Source organism: Martes martes (assembly GCF_963455335.1).
Source record: "Martes martes genome assembly, chromosome: 3".
Taxonomy (NCBI): Eukaryota; Metazoa; Chordata; class Mammalia; order Carnivora; family Mustelidae; genus Martes; species Martes martes.
This window is the reverse complement of record NC_137890.1, coordinates 31488677-31510051: the sequence shown is the minus strand read 5'-3', so window position 1 is coordinate 31510051 and position 21375 is coordinate 31488677. Positions and strand designations below refer to the sequence as shown.

General features: G+C 38.0%; 1 protein-coding gene across 2 annotated transcripts; it reads right to left on the bottom strand.

The window, feature by feature from the left end:
• Positions 1–2127: 2127 nt before the first annotated feature.
• Positions 2128–19744, bottom strand: COMMD6 (COMM domain containing 6). 2 transcript variants are annotated; one of them, XM_080799244.1, is made up of 5 exons: positions 19620–19744; positions 19344–19476; positions 19243–19254; positions 7260–7412; positions 2128–2660 (listed from the first exon to the last, which is right to left on the bottom strand). In XM_080799244.1, the coding sequence occupies exons 2-5, from the start codon at positions 19383–19385 to the stop codon at positions 2610–2612; spliced, it is 258 nt and encodes an 85-aa protein (XP_080655370.1). In that variant the 5' UTR covers positions 19386–19476; positions 19620–19744; the 3' UTR covers positions 2128–2609. The 2 variants fall into 2 exon arrangements, with proteins under 2 accessions (XP_080655370.1, XP_080655371.1); XM_080799245.1 differs by lacking the exons at positions 19243–19254; positions 19344–19476; positions 19620–19744 and adding an exon at positions 17407–17521.
• Between the last annotated feature and the right edge of the window lie 1631 nt (positions 19745–21375).

Genomic DNA, 21375 nt, shown 5'->3' with positions numbered 1-21375 from the left:
TTCATTCTGTAACTGGAAGCCTGTATCTTCCAGGTATCTTCCACCCATTTGCCCACCCCCGCCCCCAACTCCCTTCCCCTCTGGCAACCATCAGATTGTTCCCTGTATTCACAGGTCTGATTCTGCTGTTGTTTTTTAGATTCCACACGAGTGAAATGATGTATTTGTCTGTCTTAATCTGACTTACTTCACTTAGCATAATATCCTCTAGGTCTATCCACATTGTCACAAATGGCAAAGTCTCCTTTCTATGGCTGCATATTCGTGTGGGTGTGTGTACACACCACATCTTACTTATCCATTCATCTATTGATGGATCCTTGGGTTGCTTCCGAATCTTTATTGTAAATAATCTTGCAATAAACATATGGGTACATGTTTTCAAATTAGTGTTTTCGTTTTCTTTGGGTAAATACCCAGGAGTGAAATTATTGGACCATGTGGTGCTCCTATTTTAAATTTTTTGAGGAATTTCCATACTGTTTTCCACAGTGGCCTTCCCAATTTGCATTCCTACCAACAGTGTATGAGGCTGCCTTTTTCTCCACATCTTTGTCACTTGTTATTCCTTGTCTTTTGATTTTAGCCATTCTGACAGGTGTAAGGTGATACCTCATTGTGATTTTGATTTACATTTCCCTGATGACTAGTGATTTTGAGCATTTTCTCATATGTCTGCTGGCCGGAAGATGAGAGGGATTTATGACACAAACTGGATATGGCTTGGGATGCTTCTGCCCAGATTTCACTGGCTACAGCCCAATCATGAAGTCCTTACCTTACTGCAAGGAAGGCTGGAAAATGAGTCTTCTGGTGGGGCCCAAAGAGAGGAAATGGATGACATTCCACCAATTTTGCCAATATCTTTATGTACCGTAACTTTATTTCAAAGGATTTATTTCTGGACTATGAAATTTCTCTATCATGTGTCATCACTTTACATAATGACCATAAGAACTCCTATTTCTTCAGCAGAGTAAGAATATTTGGCACCATATTTGCTTTTTGAAATCTCCCCTCTGAGAGAAGAGTAGAAACTGATAGTCAGCAGGGTCCTGGTTTAACGTCCACCAAAAAGAAACATTCTCGCTGTGCAACTAGGAAGGGCAAAGAAACCAAGCAGCCTTTATTTCATTACGCATGTTGACAGACGGCGGAAATGGCGCACACGGTGGCCCCCAGGTATGTCCTGCATTTTGCAGAGATTATTTGCTGTGGTTTTCCCTGACATTCCTGCACCACTGGATTTCTAAAAGCCAGCAAGAATTTCTAGTGACTTTTTCCTTCAGTCTGACAGGTTAGTGAGCATCTCATTTCTTGTATAAAATCTCTTCCTACTCGAAATATTTAAAGCAATTTTTTCTCCAGACCAAGACTAACTTACATATCAACCTAGCATTTGTCTTTAGTGACTCGTTTTTCTCCAAATATAATTTTTTAGTTCTTGTATTTCAAATATATGTGTTGTATGTTATAGCTATGGAGCTGCTACTGGCCTCAGCCTTAATGAACATAAATATTCTATAAAACTTCTAGTTTTTCAATGAATTGTTACGCTGAAAAGAAATAAATAAACAAAACAACAAAAAAAAACCTTCTAGTTTTTATATTTTAAAGGCATTAATCCATCTGGAATTTATTTTTGCCTGTGTTGTGAGTGCTAGTATAATTCATTAAATAAATCATATTTCCCCACCCAACTGAAATACATCCCTGTCCCAAGTGGCTGGATCGGTTTCTAGACCACCTAGTCTATTCCAGTGATTTATTTGTTTATTTCTAAGCAATGCCATATAGTATTCTTTGCTGTGGTTCTATAAAATAGTTTAATAACTGGCTTATAAATTTAAATTCAATGGAAACCATCTAACACAATAATTAGTGCTACCAGATTAACTCAGTTATATATAGAACTCAAGATAAATCATATTGTTCTATCTCCATGCATGTATTTGAACTTCCCACAAATATTAATAAGAGTAACAACTAAGTGCTTGGGTAATAGAAGGCAGCAATGGTCAGTCCTAACCTGATCCAAATGCATGAGAAGGAGCAGGCTCAGTCTTCTCACTGATTGCTATGATCTTAAGTGAATATTAAAATATTAAATTTGATTTTATTAAATATGTATTTTATTAAAAAATTTAAGAGTATTAAAATTGAATTTGTAATGTTATTACAATCAAATGCTACTTTTAAAGTTTATATATAGTTTATATATAGGACTCCATAAGAGATTCTGTTTATTAAATGGGTACAATTATTGGTAAGTTTTAAAATTATTGGTCTAACACATAAACTTGTGTTGCCTCCAATATCAATTATTCAACTGTTTGTCTGATTTTTTTATTGAGATAAAATTTACATAATATAGAATTCACCCTTTAGAGCGTTCAATTCAGCAGCTTTTAGTACATTCAGAAAGTTTTGCATTCATCACCACTATCTAATTCCTGTTTGTCTAATTTTTTTATTATTAAAAAGTGGAAAAACAGAAGTACAATTTTCATTCAATAAATACCATTTGACCCTTATATACTTTTGTTACAGGAAGTGAAGTCCATGATTTTAGGATGATGGTAGTAATTTATCAGCCAAGTAATCAGTTTTCACACAGTTTCTATAACTGCAGCAATTTCCTTGAACTGTCTGTAGAAATTCTGGAGAGAAAAAGGAAAAATAATATTAACTTAGCTTTTAGAGGATATGTAAGTAATTCTTTAACTTATTACACCTGACCATTAAAGATCATATGACATATTAAATTTGTTATGTTAAGTTTCTATCACTATTATTATTGGAAAGCTATAAAAAAAAAGGGTACAATTTGGTACCACAAGCAAAAATACTATTATAGAGTTGGATTATTATCTCACAACTAAAATATTTAAAATCACACACAAAAAAGTTCTTTTGAGATCATACCAGAAAGAGTTATTAAATACCCAACACTGTACTAGGCAATGAAGATAAAAGCAAAAATGACAGTGTGGGGGGGCACCTGGCTGGCTTAATTGGTAGAGTGTGCAATTCTTTTTTTTTTTTTTTAAGATTTTATTTATGTACTGATTTTAGAGAGGGAGAGCAGGTGGAGGGGCAGAAGGGAAGGCAGAGGGACAAGCAGACTCTGTGCTGAGCATAGAGCCTGATATGGGGCTCAATGTCATGACCGTGAGATCATGACCTGAGCAGAAATCAAGAGTCAGATACTCAAGTAACTGAGCCACCCAGGCACACACAACATGCAGCTCTTAAAAAAAAGAAAAGAAAAGAAAAAAACCAGTTTCCAGGCTTTAAACCACTTTAAATCTAGTGAAAGACTTTTTCAGGATGATAGGAGCTGTCTTCTTTAAGATATGGGTTTAGTTACAGTAAGAAAGACCCAATACTAGGGTGCCTGGGTGGCTCAGTAGGTTAGTGTCTGCCTTTGGCTCCAGTCATGGTCCTGAGTCCTAGGACAGCGCCTGAAGTTAAGCTCCCTGTTTGGCGGGGAGCCTCCTTCTCCCTCTTCTCTCCACTCATGCTCTTTGTCACTATTTCTGTCTCTCTTTCTCTCAAATAAATTTTTAAAAATCTTAAAAAAAAAAAAAGACCCAACACTGACAATCACTTATATAGTAGAAGGATAGTTTCCTTTCATTTAAAAATTAAGCTAGTATGTTTGTTCTCCTATAAAAGTCATCTTTTTTTCCATCTCCCAAATCTCCAAGAGAGGAAGTAAACAAACTCTGTTTTCCTTTCTTCTCTACCTGCTAGGAACTAGGAGGCAAATCTGAAACTTAACCACAGCAATTAGGATATGCTCTAATGATTTACATATCTGCATTTCCTTCTTATTTGGTCTTAATTCTCTTTGCTACTTAAAAGTATATATATTTCATTTTAGTTTATATGTAATGAAGCCAGATGTAAAAACTATTTCTTTAAGACTATATACTGACGGTCAAAATTTCAGCTACAAGAAAGATACAAATAAATAGCTCAAAAAAGTTCCTATTCTCTCAGTCCTGCTCTGTTCTTGGTTAAAAGCCATGTAAAAACAACCTTTAAAAAAATGTGTCCCATTTGTGATTCTTTTCTATAGGAAAAAAAAATTCTTAGAGGTAGAATCAGAGAGCATGAATGCTATATAAAAAAATAAGAATTGGACCAAGACTGTGAATTATATAAAGGAATGAAAACTGTTTTTTGTTCCTTTTTTTTTTTTTTAAAGATTTATTTATTTATTTATTTGACAGACAGAGATCACAAGTAGGCAGAGAGGCAGGCAGAGAGAGAGAGGAGGAAGCAGGCTCCCTGCCAAGCAGAAAGCCTGATGCTGGGCTTGATCCCAGGACCCTGGGATCATGACCTGAGCTGAAGGCAGAGGCTTTAACCCACTGAGCCACCCAGGCGCCCCATGAAACCTGTTTTTTTTAAATTGATTTTGTTCTTATATTCAATTGAAGGCTACTCACATATCATAATATACTATATTTCCTTTTAGACAAGTCTTAATTCTTTCCAGGATGCTACTTAGCATAATAATGTTGAATCTGTGACCATAGGTTTTTGTTTGAAAGTAGCAGTATCTATTTTAAAAGAAAAAAATCAAAGGGAACAAAAACCCTTAAAATGTAATTTGTAAAACAGAACTACCATATGATCCAGCAATCCTACTTCTGGGTATATATTCAAAGAAAATAAAATCACTACCTCAAAAAGGTATCTGTACTCCCATGTTCTTTGCAGCATTACTCACAGTAGCTAAGGTATGGAAACAACCTAACTGTATGTTGACAGATGAATGCATTTAAAAATGTGGTGTGTGTCTGTATATATATATATATACACACAACAGAATGCCATTCATCCTTAAAAAGAAAGAAATCCTGCTATTTTTGACAACATGAATGAACTAGGAGGACATTATGCTAAATGAAATAAGCCAAACACAGATAAATATTACATGATCTCACTTATCTGTGGGATCTAAAAAGTAGAACTCTTGGTAACAAGAGAGTAGACAGTGGTTACCAGGGTTGGGGAGTAAGAGAAATGAGGAAATGTTGGTTCAGAAGTACAACCTTTCAGTTATAAGATGTATAAGTTCTGGAGACCTAATGCATAGTATGGTGACTATAGTTAATAATAATGTATTGTGGAGTGGCTGCAGCCACTCTGGAAAACAGCACGAAGGTTCCTCAAAAAGTTGAAAATAGAGCTACCCTATGACCCAGCAATCACACTACTGGGTATTTACCCCAAAGATAAAAATGCAGTGATCCGAAGGGACACCTGCACATCAATGTTTATAGCAGCAATGTCCACAACAGCCAAACTATGGAAGGAGCCCAGATGTCTATTAACAGATGAATGGATAAAGACAATGTGGTTCATATATATACATCAAAAAATGAAATCCTGCCATTTGCAACAACATGGATGGAACTCTAGAGGGTATTATGCTAAATGAAATAAATCAACCAGAGAAAGATAATTATCCTATGATCTCACTGATATGCGGAATTTGAGAAAAGAGGCAAAGGATCATAAGGGAAGAGAGGAAAAAATGAAACAAGATGAAACCAGAGAGGGAGACAAACCATTAAGGGACTCAATCTCGGGAAACAACGTGAGGGTTGCTGAAATGGAGGGGGGTGGGAGAGATGGGGTGTCTGGGTGATAGACATTGGGGAGGTATGTGTTTTGGTGAGCGCTCTATATTGTGTAAGACTGATGAATCACAGACTTTACCCTAAAACAAATAATACATTATATGTTAATAATAAAAACAATAATGTATTGTGTACTTGAAATTTGCTAAGAGTAGACACCACACAGACACATATAAAAGGTAGCCATACAAGGTGGTGGATTATGTTAATTAACTTGATTGTGGTAATCATTTCACAATGTACACGTAATACCAAAACATCACATCATATACCTTAAATATATACAATTTTTATTTGTCAGCTATACCTCAATAAAGCTAAGGAAACGGTGTAGTTTGTAAAAGAAGAAATCAAAAGCATCCTTTGGCCCATGAGAAGCTTTTCTTAAGAAGGAAGCCTAGAACCAGCATACTTTTAGTTTTACAAAGAATTCTCATTATATTTCCATTGCATTCACTTGGTGGTGGTTGTTTTTAGAGTACTTTTTCTTAGAGTACTAACTACTGTGGGGAGTCTTAAGTATTCAAGCAATCAAAACAAACAAAAACAGGGCGCCTGGGTGGCTCAGTGGGTTAAGCCGCTGCCTTCGGCTCAGGTCATGATCTCAGGGTCCTGGGATCGAGCCCCGCATCGGACTCTCTGCTCAGCAGAGAGCCTGCTCCCCTCTCCCTCTCTCTGCCTGCCTCTCTGCCTACTTGTGATCTCTGTCAAATAAATAAATAAAATCTTTAAAAAAAAAATAAAAAAATAAAAAAAACAAACAAAAACAAAACTCTAAGGCCAATTAACGTAGTCAATGATAAAACATTTCCTTGAATACATCTTGAAGAAAATCAAATTTTTCACTTATCCCCTTTTTTCTTCCTTGCTTACAGAAAAGAGGTAGAAATGATCATATGAATAAGATGACTCTACATATAAACTATTGAGTTACTCAAATCTCTAGCTGATAAAACTATCATCAAGTACTGGTACGCTGATCAGAATTTTATAAACATTTTTAGTCAGAAAATTCAGGGTCAACACTGCAAAGATAAGATTCATTTAGCTATCATTCTCAAATATTAAGCCTAAAATGAATAAGAGTAGAACAGTTAAATGCAAAGTTCATCTTCCTGCCAAAGAAGATGAAAATTCTCTAAATATATTCACAGAGGAGTACTGTGAAAGTGATCAAATATGACAGTATACCAGTTCAGCATTATATTGAAAACAATGAAATTTATCAAATTCCCAAAGAAAACAAGTTCAGATCTTTTGTGTGTACTAATAAATATAAAGCACATCAAAACTGAAAGTAAAAACAATTACAATTTTCCTTAAGAAAGATTTTAGACATTTTTTTTTTTTTTTTAAAGATTTTATTTATTTATTTGACAGAGATCACAAGCAGGCAGAGAGGCAGGCAGAGAGAGAGGAGGAAGCAGGCTCCCTGCCGAGCAGAGAGCCCGATGCGGGGCTCGATCCCAGGACTCTGAGATCATGACCTGAGCCGAAGGCAGAGGTTTAACCTGCCGAGCCACCCAGGTGCCCCGCTTTTAGACATTTTTAAGTAGCAATTACAGAACAATGAACTACAACTGAATGAGTAAAATCACAAACCTGAAATTGTGGAATTGTCATTTCAAAGGACTTGTTCTTTACTTGGCCTGAATGATCTGCCACTTTCAGCAACACTGCAACATAAGGATACTTAAGAGATCTGCAACTGTCCGAGCTCACGGCCATACCCAGCTTCCACTGAAAATCTACAAGCTGTAATGAAACATTATAGAACAATACATGGGTAATAACACTGCCATGAATGCAGATATTTATTAAATTTTACTGCTCTCACACTGAACTTTTAGTTTCAATGCCAGTCACAGTAAAAGAAAATATCTTCATTTTAATATTGCTAGGGGGAACAATAATCAAATGAAAATGGAGAGGCAGTACGGGACAGAAACAGAGTTGGAAAACAACACTGTCATCACTACAATAATAAAACACACACACATCCATCTTTACCAGATGTACAATGGAAGTAGAAGGAAGATGTGGTACGACTGCTGGTTTTCCCTTCATTTTGCTCCTGCATTTAACGGGACCACAAATGCTTTGTAGCCTCTCTCACCTCACCTGTTCCATATATGCTTTCTCCCATTCCATGACCCAAAATCCTAAAATGGAAGATGAGCTACATACCATCTTCATATGTGACTGGGACCCACATGGGAACCATTCCAGTTTCCTCGCTCACCATGGTCCTTGACCTGAAGCCATACGTGAGCATAAGCACTTGGTGACAAGGTGGTTTTAGATTTCATCACTGTTAATGATGAACACCTGTCAGGTGATGTGCTTTGTAGTTTATATGTATTAAATGCCTCATTGAATCATCATAACATTATAGGCTATTATTTCCATTTTGCGGATGACAAAACTGAATTTCAGAGAGCTTAGATAATGTGTGCAAGGTCACACATTTCTACGATCAGAACTGAAACCAAAGTCTGCTTGGCTCCAAAGATTATATGCTTATTGACTACTGGCTGCCTTAATACTTTTAATCTAATTTCTGTTGATGATTGCTCAGTGTTCTGGGCATAAAACAGGATTGGATAAATGCAGCTCTTAATACTGACTAAAACCTAAGATGGTGAGTAGAAGGATTTTGTTTCTTGTTTTCAAAGCTTTAACAAGTAAATGGTACACAGCAGGCACTTACAAAAAATACTTGTTGATAGATTGATACTTTTTGCTATCAAATGAGTGCTGATAGGGCAAAAAGCTTTGCTTATAAATAAACCTCTTTTTATAAAACTTAGGATGTTTTATAAACAAGACTCATCTATATACCGCCTACAAGAGACATGCTAATACACTACAAATGAAGGGATGGAAAAGGTATTCCATGCAAATGGAAACCAAAGAAAGCTGGGGTAGCTACACTTAATATCAGACAAAATAGACTTTAAATGACTGTGATAAGAAACATAAAAGCAAGTTACATAATGAAAAAGGGTTCAATCCAATAAGAAGATATAACGTGTAAATATTCATGCACCCAACATAGGAGCACCTAAATAGACAAAGCAAATATTAACAGACCTAGAGGAAGAAACAGACAGCAGTACAATAATAGCAGAAGACTTTAATACCACTCTTACATCAATGGATAGAACATCCAGAGAGAAAATCAATAAGGAAGCATCACCCTTAAACAATATGTTAGAACAGATGGACTTAACAGATATTTACAGAACATTCCATCCAAAAGTGAGAGAATACACATCTTCCCAAGTGCACATGGAACATCTGCCAAGACATATCATTTGCTAGGACAAAGACAGTCTTAATGTAAGAGTACTAAAATCCTATCAAGCATCTTTTCTGACCACAATGGTATGAAACTAGACATTAATTACAAGGAGAAAAATGAGAAAATTCACAAATATGTGGAGACCTAACAACGTGTTACTGAATAATCAATGGGTCAAAGAAGAACTCAAAAGAGAAATTTAAAAAATACCCTGAGACAAAGGAAAATGAACATGTAATATAACAAAAGTTATGGGATACAGCAAAAGTTGTTCTCAGATGAAGTGCACAGCGATAAATGCCCACCTACCTCAAGAAACAAGAAAAGTCTTAACTAAACGAGCTAACTTTACACCTCAAGAAAATAGAGGGGCACCTGGGTGGCTTAGTCAGTCAAACATCTGACTCAATTTCAGCTCAGGTCATGATCCCAGAACCCTAGGATCCAGACCTCCCGCAGCCAACCTGCATGGCTGGGAGTCTGCTTCTTCCCCTCTCTTTTCTCTCCAACCTCCCTTCCCCTCCCCACCTCCAGCTTGTGCTCTCTCTCTCAAATAAATAAATAAGATCTTAAAAAAAATTAGAGACACAAATAAATGGAAAGATATCCTGTGTTCATGGATTGGAAGAATTAATGTTGTTAAAATATTGTCCATACTACTCAAAGCAATCTACAGATTCAAACCAAAAGTCCAAAGATACTCTCTACAGAAATAGAAAAAATCCAAATAGCCAAAGCAAATTCTGAGAAAGAACAAAGCTGAAGATGTTATGCTCTCTGGTTTCAAACTATGTTACAAAGTTATAATAATTTTAAAAGTATAGCACTAGCATGAAAAGAGACAGATTAATGGAAGACAATAGAGAGCCCCAAAATAAACCCATGCATATATGCTCAATTAACTTATGACAAGGGAGGCAAAAATATACAGTGGTGAAAGGACAGTATCTTCAATAAATACTGGCAAACTGAACAGCCACATGCAAAAGAAGGAAACTTGACTATCTCATACCATACACAAAAATTTACTCAAAATGGATTAACGACTTGGAACTAAGATCTGAAACCATAAAACTCCTAGAAGAAAATGTAGGCGTAGGCTCCTTGGTGATGATTTTTCCAGAAATCTTGGTGATGATTTTTTGAATATGACACCAAAAGCAAAAAAAGCAAAAGTAAGCAAGTGGGACTACATTAAACTCAAAGCTTCTGCACAGCAATATTCATAATAGTCCTAAATTGAAACCACCCAAATGTTCAGCAGTTGTAAGAAAGATAAATATGTACAGCAATGAGCTTCAGCTACACTAACACCAAAATGTTGAAATAAACGTCAAAAGATACATGATTCCATTCACTTAAACTTGAGAAACAGGAAATACAATATTGTTTAAGGCTGCATACACAAGTAGGAAAACTGTATATAGAGGCAGGAATGTGATTATCACCAAAGGATCATCATTACCTCCAGGGAGAAGAGAAGGGAGAGGTGTGATTGGGGAAGGGCATGTGGTGGGTTTCTGGGGTACCAGTAATACTCTAGTTCTTGAATTTGATTATGGTTACAGAGGTGTTCACTTTAAAATTATTCATTAAGCTGGCAATGGTAATGCACTTTTTTTGCATATGTTATCTTGTAGATATCAGGTGGGGGGAGTGAATATAAATCACTGAATACAAAACACATTTCTGGTCGAAAGGAAAAATTTATTGTAGGCTACAGTGATCAAAGGAATGCTTTACAGAGAACATAAGCTTTCAGCTCAGTTTTGAAGATTAAACAGAACTGAAATTGAGATGAGAATGTGTCTTCTTTATATATTCCAGAAATATACACCTAACAGAGAATAAATGGTTACTAAATATTAAGCTGAACCAACCGGAGATGGAAAGAGTCAATATCTGGTACAAGAGAGCACTTAACTGCCTTAAAGTGGACAGCTCGTCTAAGGAAGTATGGAAGATAAAGCTGAAAAAAAGAGATGAAGAAGCCAATAATTATTTTCAAATTGTGGGTTTTCAGAGGTTTTTAAAGTATTCTCATATACTTTATCTTATGGAAAATATGTTAAATCATTTAAACTTTTTCAGTATTCAATGGAGACTCACTGAATTTTTTTCAGTAAAGGCAAGGATATGAAAGTATTGATTTAAAAATATTCATCTGATGGTGGCAGAATACAATAATCCAGGAATGAGGTTTTAAGTGCTGGAACTAAGGTGGTAACTCGCAGGATTAAACTGATCCTTAAAGAATGAATCAGTAGGTCCTGACATTTTTCTTCACAATTATGGGAGATCAAAGACAACTATGCAAATCTGAGTACAGATGATAGGGAGAATGTTGATATCATGTTACCAAGCAGACTTGGTATATTTAAAGATTAGCAAGTGGGGGTACAGGATATTTAAATAGGAATGTTAAATAAGTGGCTAAAAATTCAAGAACAGAATCTAAGAGAGTTCATGATTAGAGATGCAGTTTTTGTATTAGATTAATGGGGATATCCAAAAATTTAATTCAGAGTACTTCTTATTCAGCCTGTACAATTTCTTTTTTTCTTTTCTTTTTTTTTAAAGATTTATTTATCTGACAGACAGAGATCACAAGTAGACAGAGAGGCAGGCAGAGAGAGAGGAGGAAGCAGGCTCCCCGCTGAGCAGAGAGCCCGATGTGGGGCTCGATCCTAGGACCCTGAGATCATGACCTGAGCCGAAGGCAGAGACTTTAACCCACTGAGCCTACATAATTTCTTGATGCTTTACTGTCTACAGGAAAATGGTAGAGAAAATCATTACTTATCTGACTCTGAGTCCAAAATAAAACTGGATTATTTAGAATGTTTCAAACAGAAAATCAATAAAGGAACACAATGTTGGAATCCGCTGACAATGGTGAACTCTCAAGTGACAAAACAGGGAGAGCTACCATCCAGACACTCACTGTGCAAAATGAATACTCATGAATAAAAGAAAGATGGGATTCAGTTTATGATTCTAAAACTGAACACGCAAATGCTAATTAAAAGCAAATTTTCTAATTAATGTGGTGTAGCCTGAACTAGGAATTAACTGCACTGGAGATTTTAACAAGAAAAGAATAAAAGAAAAATCAGAACAGAGCACATATCATTATGGAGGATATTAAGAATGAAATAATACAGTCTCTAAGCTATTGTAGAATTAAGAAAAGGAAAATGTACAAAGAAAAAAAAAAAACTAGTAGTGAAAAAACATAAAAACATCCCCAAGTAAAATGAATAGAAAGAGGGACACCTGGGTGGCTTGGTCAGTTAAGTGTCTGCCTTTGGCTCAGGTCATAATTCCAGAGTCCTGGGATTGAGTCTCGAGTTATTCTCCTTGCTCAGGGGGGAGGCTGTTTCTCCCTCTGCCTGCCCCTCTCTCTCACTCTCTCTCTGGCAAATAAATATATAAAATCTTAAAAAAAAAAAAAAACAACAACAAGAAAAGTAATCTCAAAACAAATATAGATTAAAAGGAAAACAAAGAAATTAGCTATAGTCAGTCACAGTTTTAGTGTGACTAAAAATTTAATTGATCTAGGGGCTCCTGGGTGGCTCGGTTGAGTGCCTGACTTCAGCTCAGGTCATGAGCTCAGGGTCCTGGGACAGAGCTCCATGTCCATCCAGCTCCACACTCAGCAGGAAGTCTGTTTCTCCCTTATCCTGTGCCCTTCCCCCTACTCGTTCGCGTGCGCACGCGTGCACACACACACACACTCTCTCTCTATCTCAAATAAATAAAATCTTTAAAAAATTAATTGATAGGTAGCCTGCAGTTATTAATGTAAAAACTTCATATAAAAACTATAAAGAAAAATACTGATAAACACCATTTCAGTTTAAATTTACATTTCAGTTTAAATTTAACTTTTATTTTTTCAAAATACAACATATAATATTAGAAAAGCAATCATGCACTACTCTATCTTAACTACTATTTTCTTATTTCTAGTCTTTGAATGTATTTTTTATAGCTAGAGTCATAAAATACATACTTTTGTGTTCTCTCCTTTTTAAAATGAAAGTCTGCCAATGGAAGGAATGTTAAGTATTCTCCACACATTAACCTCTCTCAAAAGTAACTATGAGGAAAATACAGACCAAATAACTCACCCAATGATACAAAACTTGTATAGTTGCTATTCCAACCCTAATCTGTCTGATTCCATATTCTATGCAATTTTCATTATACCTAGCTGCAACATTACTATTTGGAGTTAAATTAAGTTCTAGTAGGTCAAAAAGTAAACAGGCCTAGGATGGCATGAGAATATCATCTTCTACATGCTAGACTCGAGCTGTCCAATACAGTAGCCATTACCCAAATGTGACTATTTAAATTAATAAAAAATTTCACTTCCTCAGTTGCACTAGTCATATTTCAAGTACTCCAGAGTACATCTGGCTAGTGCTACCATACTGGACAGTGCCAACAGAGAACATTTCCACCATCACAGAAAATTCTATTGGACAGCGCTATGCTACACTTAGTGTTTGTGTGTGAAAATTAAGGCATGGGGGCACCTGGGTGGCTCAGTGGGTTAAAGCCTCTGCCTTCGGCTCAGGTCATGATCCCAGGGTCCTGGGATCGAGCCCCGCATCGGGCTCTCTGCTCAGCAGGGAGCCTGCTTCCTCCTCTCTCTCTGCCTGCCTCTTCATCTGCTTGTGATCTCTCTCTGTCAAATAAATAAATAAAATCCTAAAAAAAAAAAATAAAAATAAAAAAAATAAAAAAAATTTAAAAAAAAAAAAAAAAAAAAGAAAATTAAGGCATGAGTTATTAGCAAATTTCTACTTGAGAAGTCATATTACTCTAGTCCAAGTATACAACATTTGCTAAGTTATTAGCCTTCCTCACCTTGTTTATTGATACCTTCCTCCATTCTCTGCTTTTTAATTTTCTCAACAGCACTCATCATTATCTGAAATTATCATGTTTACTTATTACCTGTACCCCAAGGAAATTCAAACTTCCTAAGAGGAAGAACATTATCCATCTAGTTTATTACTGAATCTACTACAACAATACTTGGTACAAAGTGAATGTTCAAATAAATATTTGTTGAACTAATATGTTTGTAACTTCCAGAGCTTGTGGTAACTGGTCTCCAAAGATAGATTCCAACAAATAGTGTCACCCCTCCCTGTACATACATGTCACTCTTCACATTAAGTGGAGCTTATTTTCACTCTGCACCAATATGAGCTGTCCCTGTGATTGCTCTGACCAGCAGAATATGGCAGAAGAGGTTTTCTGGAATCCTTGAGCCTTAGGAGAAATGGAAGTGTCCACCTCTTTCTTTATGCAATGCTGGCTCTTGGGACTTTCCCTCTTGAAACCCAGCTACCTTAAGGTGAACAGCCACGTAGGGAGAAGAAGCAAGCCACTCCAATGATCAGCTCTACCTGAGCTCTTAGCCAACGTCATCACTAGCCATGTGGGTAAGCCCTCTGGGTTTCTGGCTCAATCAGGCTTCTAGATGACAAGGAGTAGAAGCTACCGCCTAGCTAAGCCTGGATAACCCACGAGAGTCCTGAAAGATCACTCAACTGTTATTTCAAGTCACTAAGTTTTGCATAGTTTATTACACAGCCAATACATAACTAAAGCAGATAAACACAACTGGCTGAAAATAACTTTGTCAATAAATTTAACATATGACATCAAAAACGTATTTTCTTAACTGTTTAATCTGAAATATACCAGTTTCTAGAAATTTTAGCAAAAACAACTAAAAGATATTTCAGATTTAGTCTGTTTAACCTGTTACCTCTGAGAGATGCTAATACTTCTAATAAAAGACAGAAAAAATAAAGCCTTTCCCAATAAACACATTCACTACTAAAAAATTCATAGTACACATGCCCTCTAACACCAGACATATATCATCTTCCCTCAAAAATGTTTCTCATCCTCATTTCATTTCTACTGATGACCCCCATTCCCTCAGTGACACAGGTTTGAAAAGTTGGTCAACTTTGATTTTTCTCAAAATATGTAACAACTGATAGGCATTCAAGATTTTATTTTAGCCAATGCCAACATTTATTCCCTTCTTCCCAATCTCATTGCCCCAGACCTACACAAATACCTTTTTTGTTTTTAAATCTTATCTTAAATTTTACTGCAGCCTCTTAATTAGTTTCTTGCCTAGGTCTTTGTTGGCTCTAATCCAGACTATGGTCTCTAAATACTGTTTATAGATTAACCAAATCTAATATCACAGGTCAAAACTTATAAAGTTTACTGGCTCATGAGGTAGATACTAAGTACCTGAGTTATCTTGCAGCACAGACCCCATTTTCCCACTCTTCCTCAAACAGGACTGCATCCTTTCTTTAAATCTCCTTTCAGCCTTTATACCTTTGCTCATACTGCTCATTCCCCTTGCAGTAGAATTCTCAAAGATCTACTTAAAATTCTTCTCAAATTCTACTTGCTCTGTGAAGTCTTTCCTAGTTTATTCAAACTTTCTATGAATATTCGCAGCATTTCTTACACCCTACCACCTAGAACATTCTGCCTTGTATAGGTGGATCTGTCTCCCACCCCCACATCCACTAAACTGTAAACTCCTTGAGGGCAGTTTATACATCCAACACACGTACATAGAAAAACAAACATAAGCATTTATGAACCTCTATATAAAATGTACAAATTTAAGTCACTATGTCTCATATATGGGAAAAGAAAAAACGGCACAAGATATTGTCCATGGAACATCTTACCTTTTTTTTTTTTTCAATGTATTTATTTGAGAGAGAGAGGATGAGAGAGAGAGAAAGAGAGAGAGAGAGAGCATGAGAGGGCCAAGGGTCAGAGGGAGAAGCAGACTCCCCGCTGAGCAGCGAACCCGATATGGGACTTGATCCAGAGACTCCAGGATCATGACCTGAGCCAAAGGCAGTCACTTAACCAACTGAGCCACCCAGACACCCTGGAACATCTCACTTTTTACTTCTACCATAAAACTGGCAAGGAAAGCAATAACAGTGGTAGCGGTAGGAATAATCATTCATCTATGATGATGCGTTCTAGTTAGACATCTGTAAGAAATCATAAGCTACTTCAAAACAATGATTATAAGTATCAAAACCGTGTAGTAATGAGTAATCTGAGACCTCTGGTGCTGGGTAAGATAGCACTGATTTGTTCAATGTAACAAGCTCAAATTCTGAAGTCAGACCACCTGATTTGAATCTCAGCTCCCTACCTTTTAACGATGTGGCCATGGGCAAGTCACAATATGCTCCAATATTCAATAAAAATTTACTAAAGAATACTATGGCCTAGGCATTGGGGATATAAAAAAAGAATAAAAAAAAGTTCCAGACCTCAGGCCTCAGGACCTTACCTTCTAGTGGGGAAGACAAACAATAAACAAATATAAAAAGTGGAAAAAAAAAATGCAGGGTAAGGGATAGAGTGACCAGGAAGGCTATTTAGGTAGAATCTGGGAGGGACTTCTTTGAGGAGTGGCTTCTGAGTAGAAACGGAACAGAATAAAGGAAAGGAAAAAGCCACATGGACCTCTGAAAAAAAGAACAGTCTAGACAAAGGGAGAAGCATGCCTGACATGAACAGGGAACAACAATGAGGCCCATGTAATTGGACTGCCATGAACCAGAAGAGGAGTCAGGGATGAGGAATCAGTTTTTGAAGGGCCTTGCAGCCCATGTCTATGACTTTTTTCTAGTGTGACAGGAATCACTTAAAAAAGACTCTGAGCAGGAGAAAGACATGGTCTAACTTAGACTTGCAAATGGCTCATCCAAATTGCTGGACAGAGCATTAAGTTTAAGAAGAAAAGCAAGGAGACCCAATTGAGTGCCCACTGCAAAGCATTGTAGACAAGAGGATGGAGGGTTGGTGGTGGTAGCAAGGCAAGATGAATTTAGAATATAGTTTAAAGGTGGAGAAAACAGTTGGTATGCTGATGGGTAGTATGGGGGGTTGTGAACTCTCACTGGAGCTATCGTCTCAATTAACTTGGCTAATTCATACACTCATGAGAAATATTTAAAGACAGAAGGTGTTACAGGTCAAGCCTAAACACTAGTTTTATCTGGAGCATTTTAAAGAGCATATACTGCAAACATAATGACTTGAAGTTGGGTAATGGATTTTTTTCCCCTCAACAATGTTCTTGAATAATCATTTTTTTCCCAGCAGCACATTTAAAACTGCATCGTGAACTATGAATAAAAATGTTCCACTTAGGAGTTCCTGGTGGTAAAACTCATGGAAGCGTGCAGGTGCTTCCCACCCTTTCTCCCCCAGTGACTAGGTCCTTGAGGTTTTCACTCTCAGACTTATCCACAGTTCCTCTAAGCACTTTATCAATTATAGTTTAGGTTTTCCTACCCTGGCACTGGTTTCCACAGATTTCTATTCTCGTGACTTGTAATTCTCTGTATTCACCTCTGTCTCTCCAATTTGAAGGCAGCAGTTTGCCTTGGGACCTCACTTCTCTGATGGATCCGAGAGTTGTTAGCTCTTCAGTTTGTTCAGCTTTTTACTTGTTTTTATGATGAAGTGATGTCTTCCACATTCCAAGCTCCTTATATGTCAGACTGGAAACCAGACGTCTAAAACTCATTGTCATTTTCCTCATAAAGGCGTTGAACAATCTTGTTAGATGACTGCAAGGTTTATAACTTACGTTGTAAATGATGTCTTTTACAAAAATATTCTTCAGCCTCGTGTCTGAATTAGATAAACAACTGAATGAATCACCTTGCTAAAGTCTCATACATTCTAATGTTTTTAAATTATCTTGGGCTTTTTTTTTTTGGTCTTAGCTTCTTCTGTGTAAATAATCCTATAACCTGTGAATGATTCCATGGAAGGAATGGGTAGTTGGCTCAAAACAGCTCCCCTTTCACCCAACCAAATGTCCACATTCCAACCCCTGAAATCTGTGAATATGTTATATGACAAAAGAGACTTTGTAGATTCGATTAAATTAAGGATCTTAAGGTTGGAAGATTTTTCCTGATTTATCCAGGTAGGTCCAACATAATGAGGGTCCTTATCAGGAGGCAAAAGGTTCAGAGTCACAGAAAGAGTTGTGGTGATCGTAACAGAACAAGAAGTGATGATGTGATGATAGAAGCAAATGTTGGAATGCTGTGCTTTGAAGAAAGAAGTAGAAGCCACAAGCCAAGGAATGCAAACAGCCTCTACAAGCTGAAAAGAACAGGAAATAAAATCTTCCCTAGAGCTTCCAGAAGGAACATAGCCTGGGCAACACTCTGATTTGAGTCCCACAAAACTGATTTTGGACTTCCAACCTTCAGAACAGAGATAATAAATCTGTGCTGTTTTAAACACTGCCCCTCCCAAAACAGGCTCAATTTTTAAAAGCCTATAATCAACATAATTCAGTTTCAGGACATCTTGCTGAAATAAACATATTACTTAGTGTAAGTGAATAGATCAAAATGATTTGAGAGATTCAATCAAAGTGTACTATCAATAACTCTGAGCAAAGCCAGGTAAGGGGGTTGATTAATCTATTTTAGTTCCCCCTACCTCCCAGGAATCCTCAAAAGCAACAGCAGCTGGAGACAGTTGACAGGGAGCAGCCAATGGGCTCTCCATTGTACTCCTGTTTATTTATCTCAGCCCTTTCTTGTGTTTTGTTTGGACTTGGGAATCTCCTAACCTAAAATGCTCTAGTTTTCGTACTCTTCTTCTGGGAAATGTGTCATTAAGTTGTTCGTCTGAAAATAAGTTATTACCTGAAACAGGGCAGGAACACTTAGAACAAAGAGGCATAAAACATACTTAAAAATTCAAACTCTCTTTTTCTCGCGTAAAATATGTAGTCATTGAAAGGTTCAAGAGGTATACTTTCCTTCTTCAAAATAACTTTTTTAAAGGCTAAGGAAATGTTTGCGGTGCTATCTTTGTAGATTTTTAAAAATTTCTTCTATTTATCACATTCTAGAATACCGTGTACCTAGTTTTGAATAAACGGTCACCAAGAATAAGAATTGCTCGGTACTCTTCGTGCTGGAGTGGATGGAAGAGGTTCCACTACAACGGCAGCGGCTACTGTAGCAGGTGCAAAGTGGAAGGAGCAATGCAGGACGGCGGGATGAAAGAGACTCGGAGACACAGGCATTGGATTGCGGGATTGCTGGGGAAGGCTCACCGCGGCATCGTCCCCCCGCAGCAGGGGGCGGGCCAGGTGCTACCGCCCGCCCCTTGCCAAGCTGTCGCTCGCTGAGGGCGGGGCGGCCATTCACTCACCTGGTTGGTGACCTGAAATGAAGGCAGGAAACACAATTTAGGGAAACATCCCTCCAGCTCCAGAGCCCCGCTGCCCCGGATCCTCTCAGGCCCGGACTTACCTCGGACTTAGCATCCAGTCGCGGCTCGCTGCAGCCCTCCATGGCAGGGGACGAGGGCTCGGACACCGACTGACCAGGTGGCCTGCCCCCCCGGCCGCCAACACTTCCGCTTCCTTCTCCCGCCCCTCGCGGCCTGGCGCACGCAGCGGAAGTGGGGGGAGCGGAAACAAACATATTTGTGTAACTCACCCTTACTGTCAATTAAACATCAGTTTCAAGGAGATATTCATCAGTAAGACATCTATGTGGGGAAAGGTCCGAAGGTTATGGAGATACCTTGTGAGGGGAAGGACCGATTAACTTCAGGATGTCATCTTCCCCTTCTAACCTGTAGACGTGGACTCTTCCCGTCTGCGCTCCGCCACTCACCCCCCGGCGCTTTCTGCGCTCGGGCGCAGACTGGCGGCCGCTGGAGGAATTGGTCCCCACCAAGTTTAAAAACAGCTGGAGACCACGCCTCTTTCGCCGTAGAAGTCGTTGGGCTGGAAGATGCCGTTGGAAACTATAGTTGTGTGATTGGCTTTTGTCCCTCGGATTACTTCACTGGCCTAGCTGCGGGTGGGGTGGGGATGCTTTCCTTTATCACGCTGCCACTGACCAACGCCGGCTCTCAGCGTGACTACGGGATCCTTCTCATCTGGTCTTCCTTCTTTCCCCCTCCGCACCTCACATGCCTTCTCCGCAGTATCTAAAGCGATTTTTTTTTTCCTCGCCAACTTTTTATTTTGAAAAACTTGAAATTTTTTGGAGAAAAGTTGCAAAAGTAGTTCAATGAACATCCGTGTACCCTTCATCTAGATTCATCAACTTAACATTTTATCCATTTGCTTTACCTCTAGCTACATATACGGTAATGACGGCACTTCATCTCTAAATACTTGAGCATATAGCGCCTAAAAACAAAGACATTTCCTAAATTAATCACAATACTATGGCTACACTCAGGAGATTTAACATTGACAAAAAACTATGATCTATCACGTGGGCCAAATTCAAATATCCCCAGTGGTCTCAATATTCTTCAGAACTGTTCCCCATGTTAACCCACCGCCAGAATCTAATCAAGAACTACCCGTTGAATTTGGTTATCGTTTCTGCTCCGTCTCTTCCAATCCAGAACTGCACCGGCGAAATGTCCTTGGGACTGCATTGGTTCTTTGTTGGAGGCTCTCCGGGAGGATCCGGTTTCTGCTTGTTGCCAGAACTCAGTTCTATGCAGGTCCCACTTCCTTGCTGGCTTTTGGATGTGGTGTTCTTTGTGTCGGAGGACATCAGCATTCCTTGTGGTCCTCTTCATCTTCAAAACCATTAATAGCAGGTTAAATCCTCCTCAAACTTTGAATCTCTGATCTCCCCCTCTGCTTCATCTCTCCTCTGCTGTCTTCTCACCACTCTCTGAGTCCAGCTTGAGAATGTTCTGTTCTTAAGGTCTTAAATCATTATATCGAGCATTCTCAGATAATCCAGGATAATCTTTACCTCTTAAGGTCCATAATCATAATTTTACCTGCAAAATCATTGCAGAGAAGTACCCAGATTAGTACTTGATTAAATAATCAGTGGATGAGACTCTTGGGGGGAGGAGCATCTTTAAAATTCTGCCTGAACACAACCTCACAGGATTGTTGGAGAACTACATTGTTCTAATGCATGTAAAACTTCTAGAACCATGCCTGGCATGTAACACTGAGAATCTGTGCCAAAAAGCCACTGACTCGAGGTTATTGGACATAATTAAAAGTACTAACTGGCTTGGGAACATAGTCTCTGAATTAATCCAGTGATTTCTTTCTTATGAAAGAAAGTCTGGAGAGATAGAACACTGTGATGCATCCCACTGGTATGTCAATTCCATTTGTCAGGGATTATTTCTCTGAAGCTCTTGGTTGCCATCAGATTATGCTCCCTTGGCGGCATTATGTTCCATACAGGGCTGTGCACGAGCGCGCGCACACCCACCCCTTAATTACATAAAAATGTTTCTGAAAGGTGAAAAGATGACATATATTAAAAAGTTAATTATTGGGGCGCC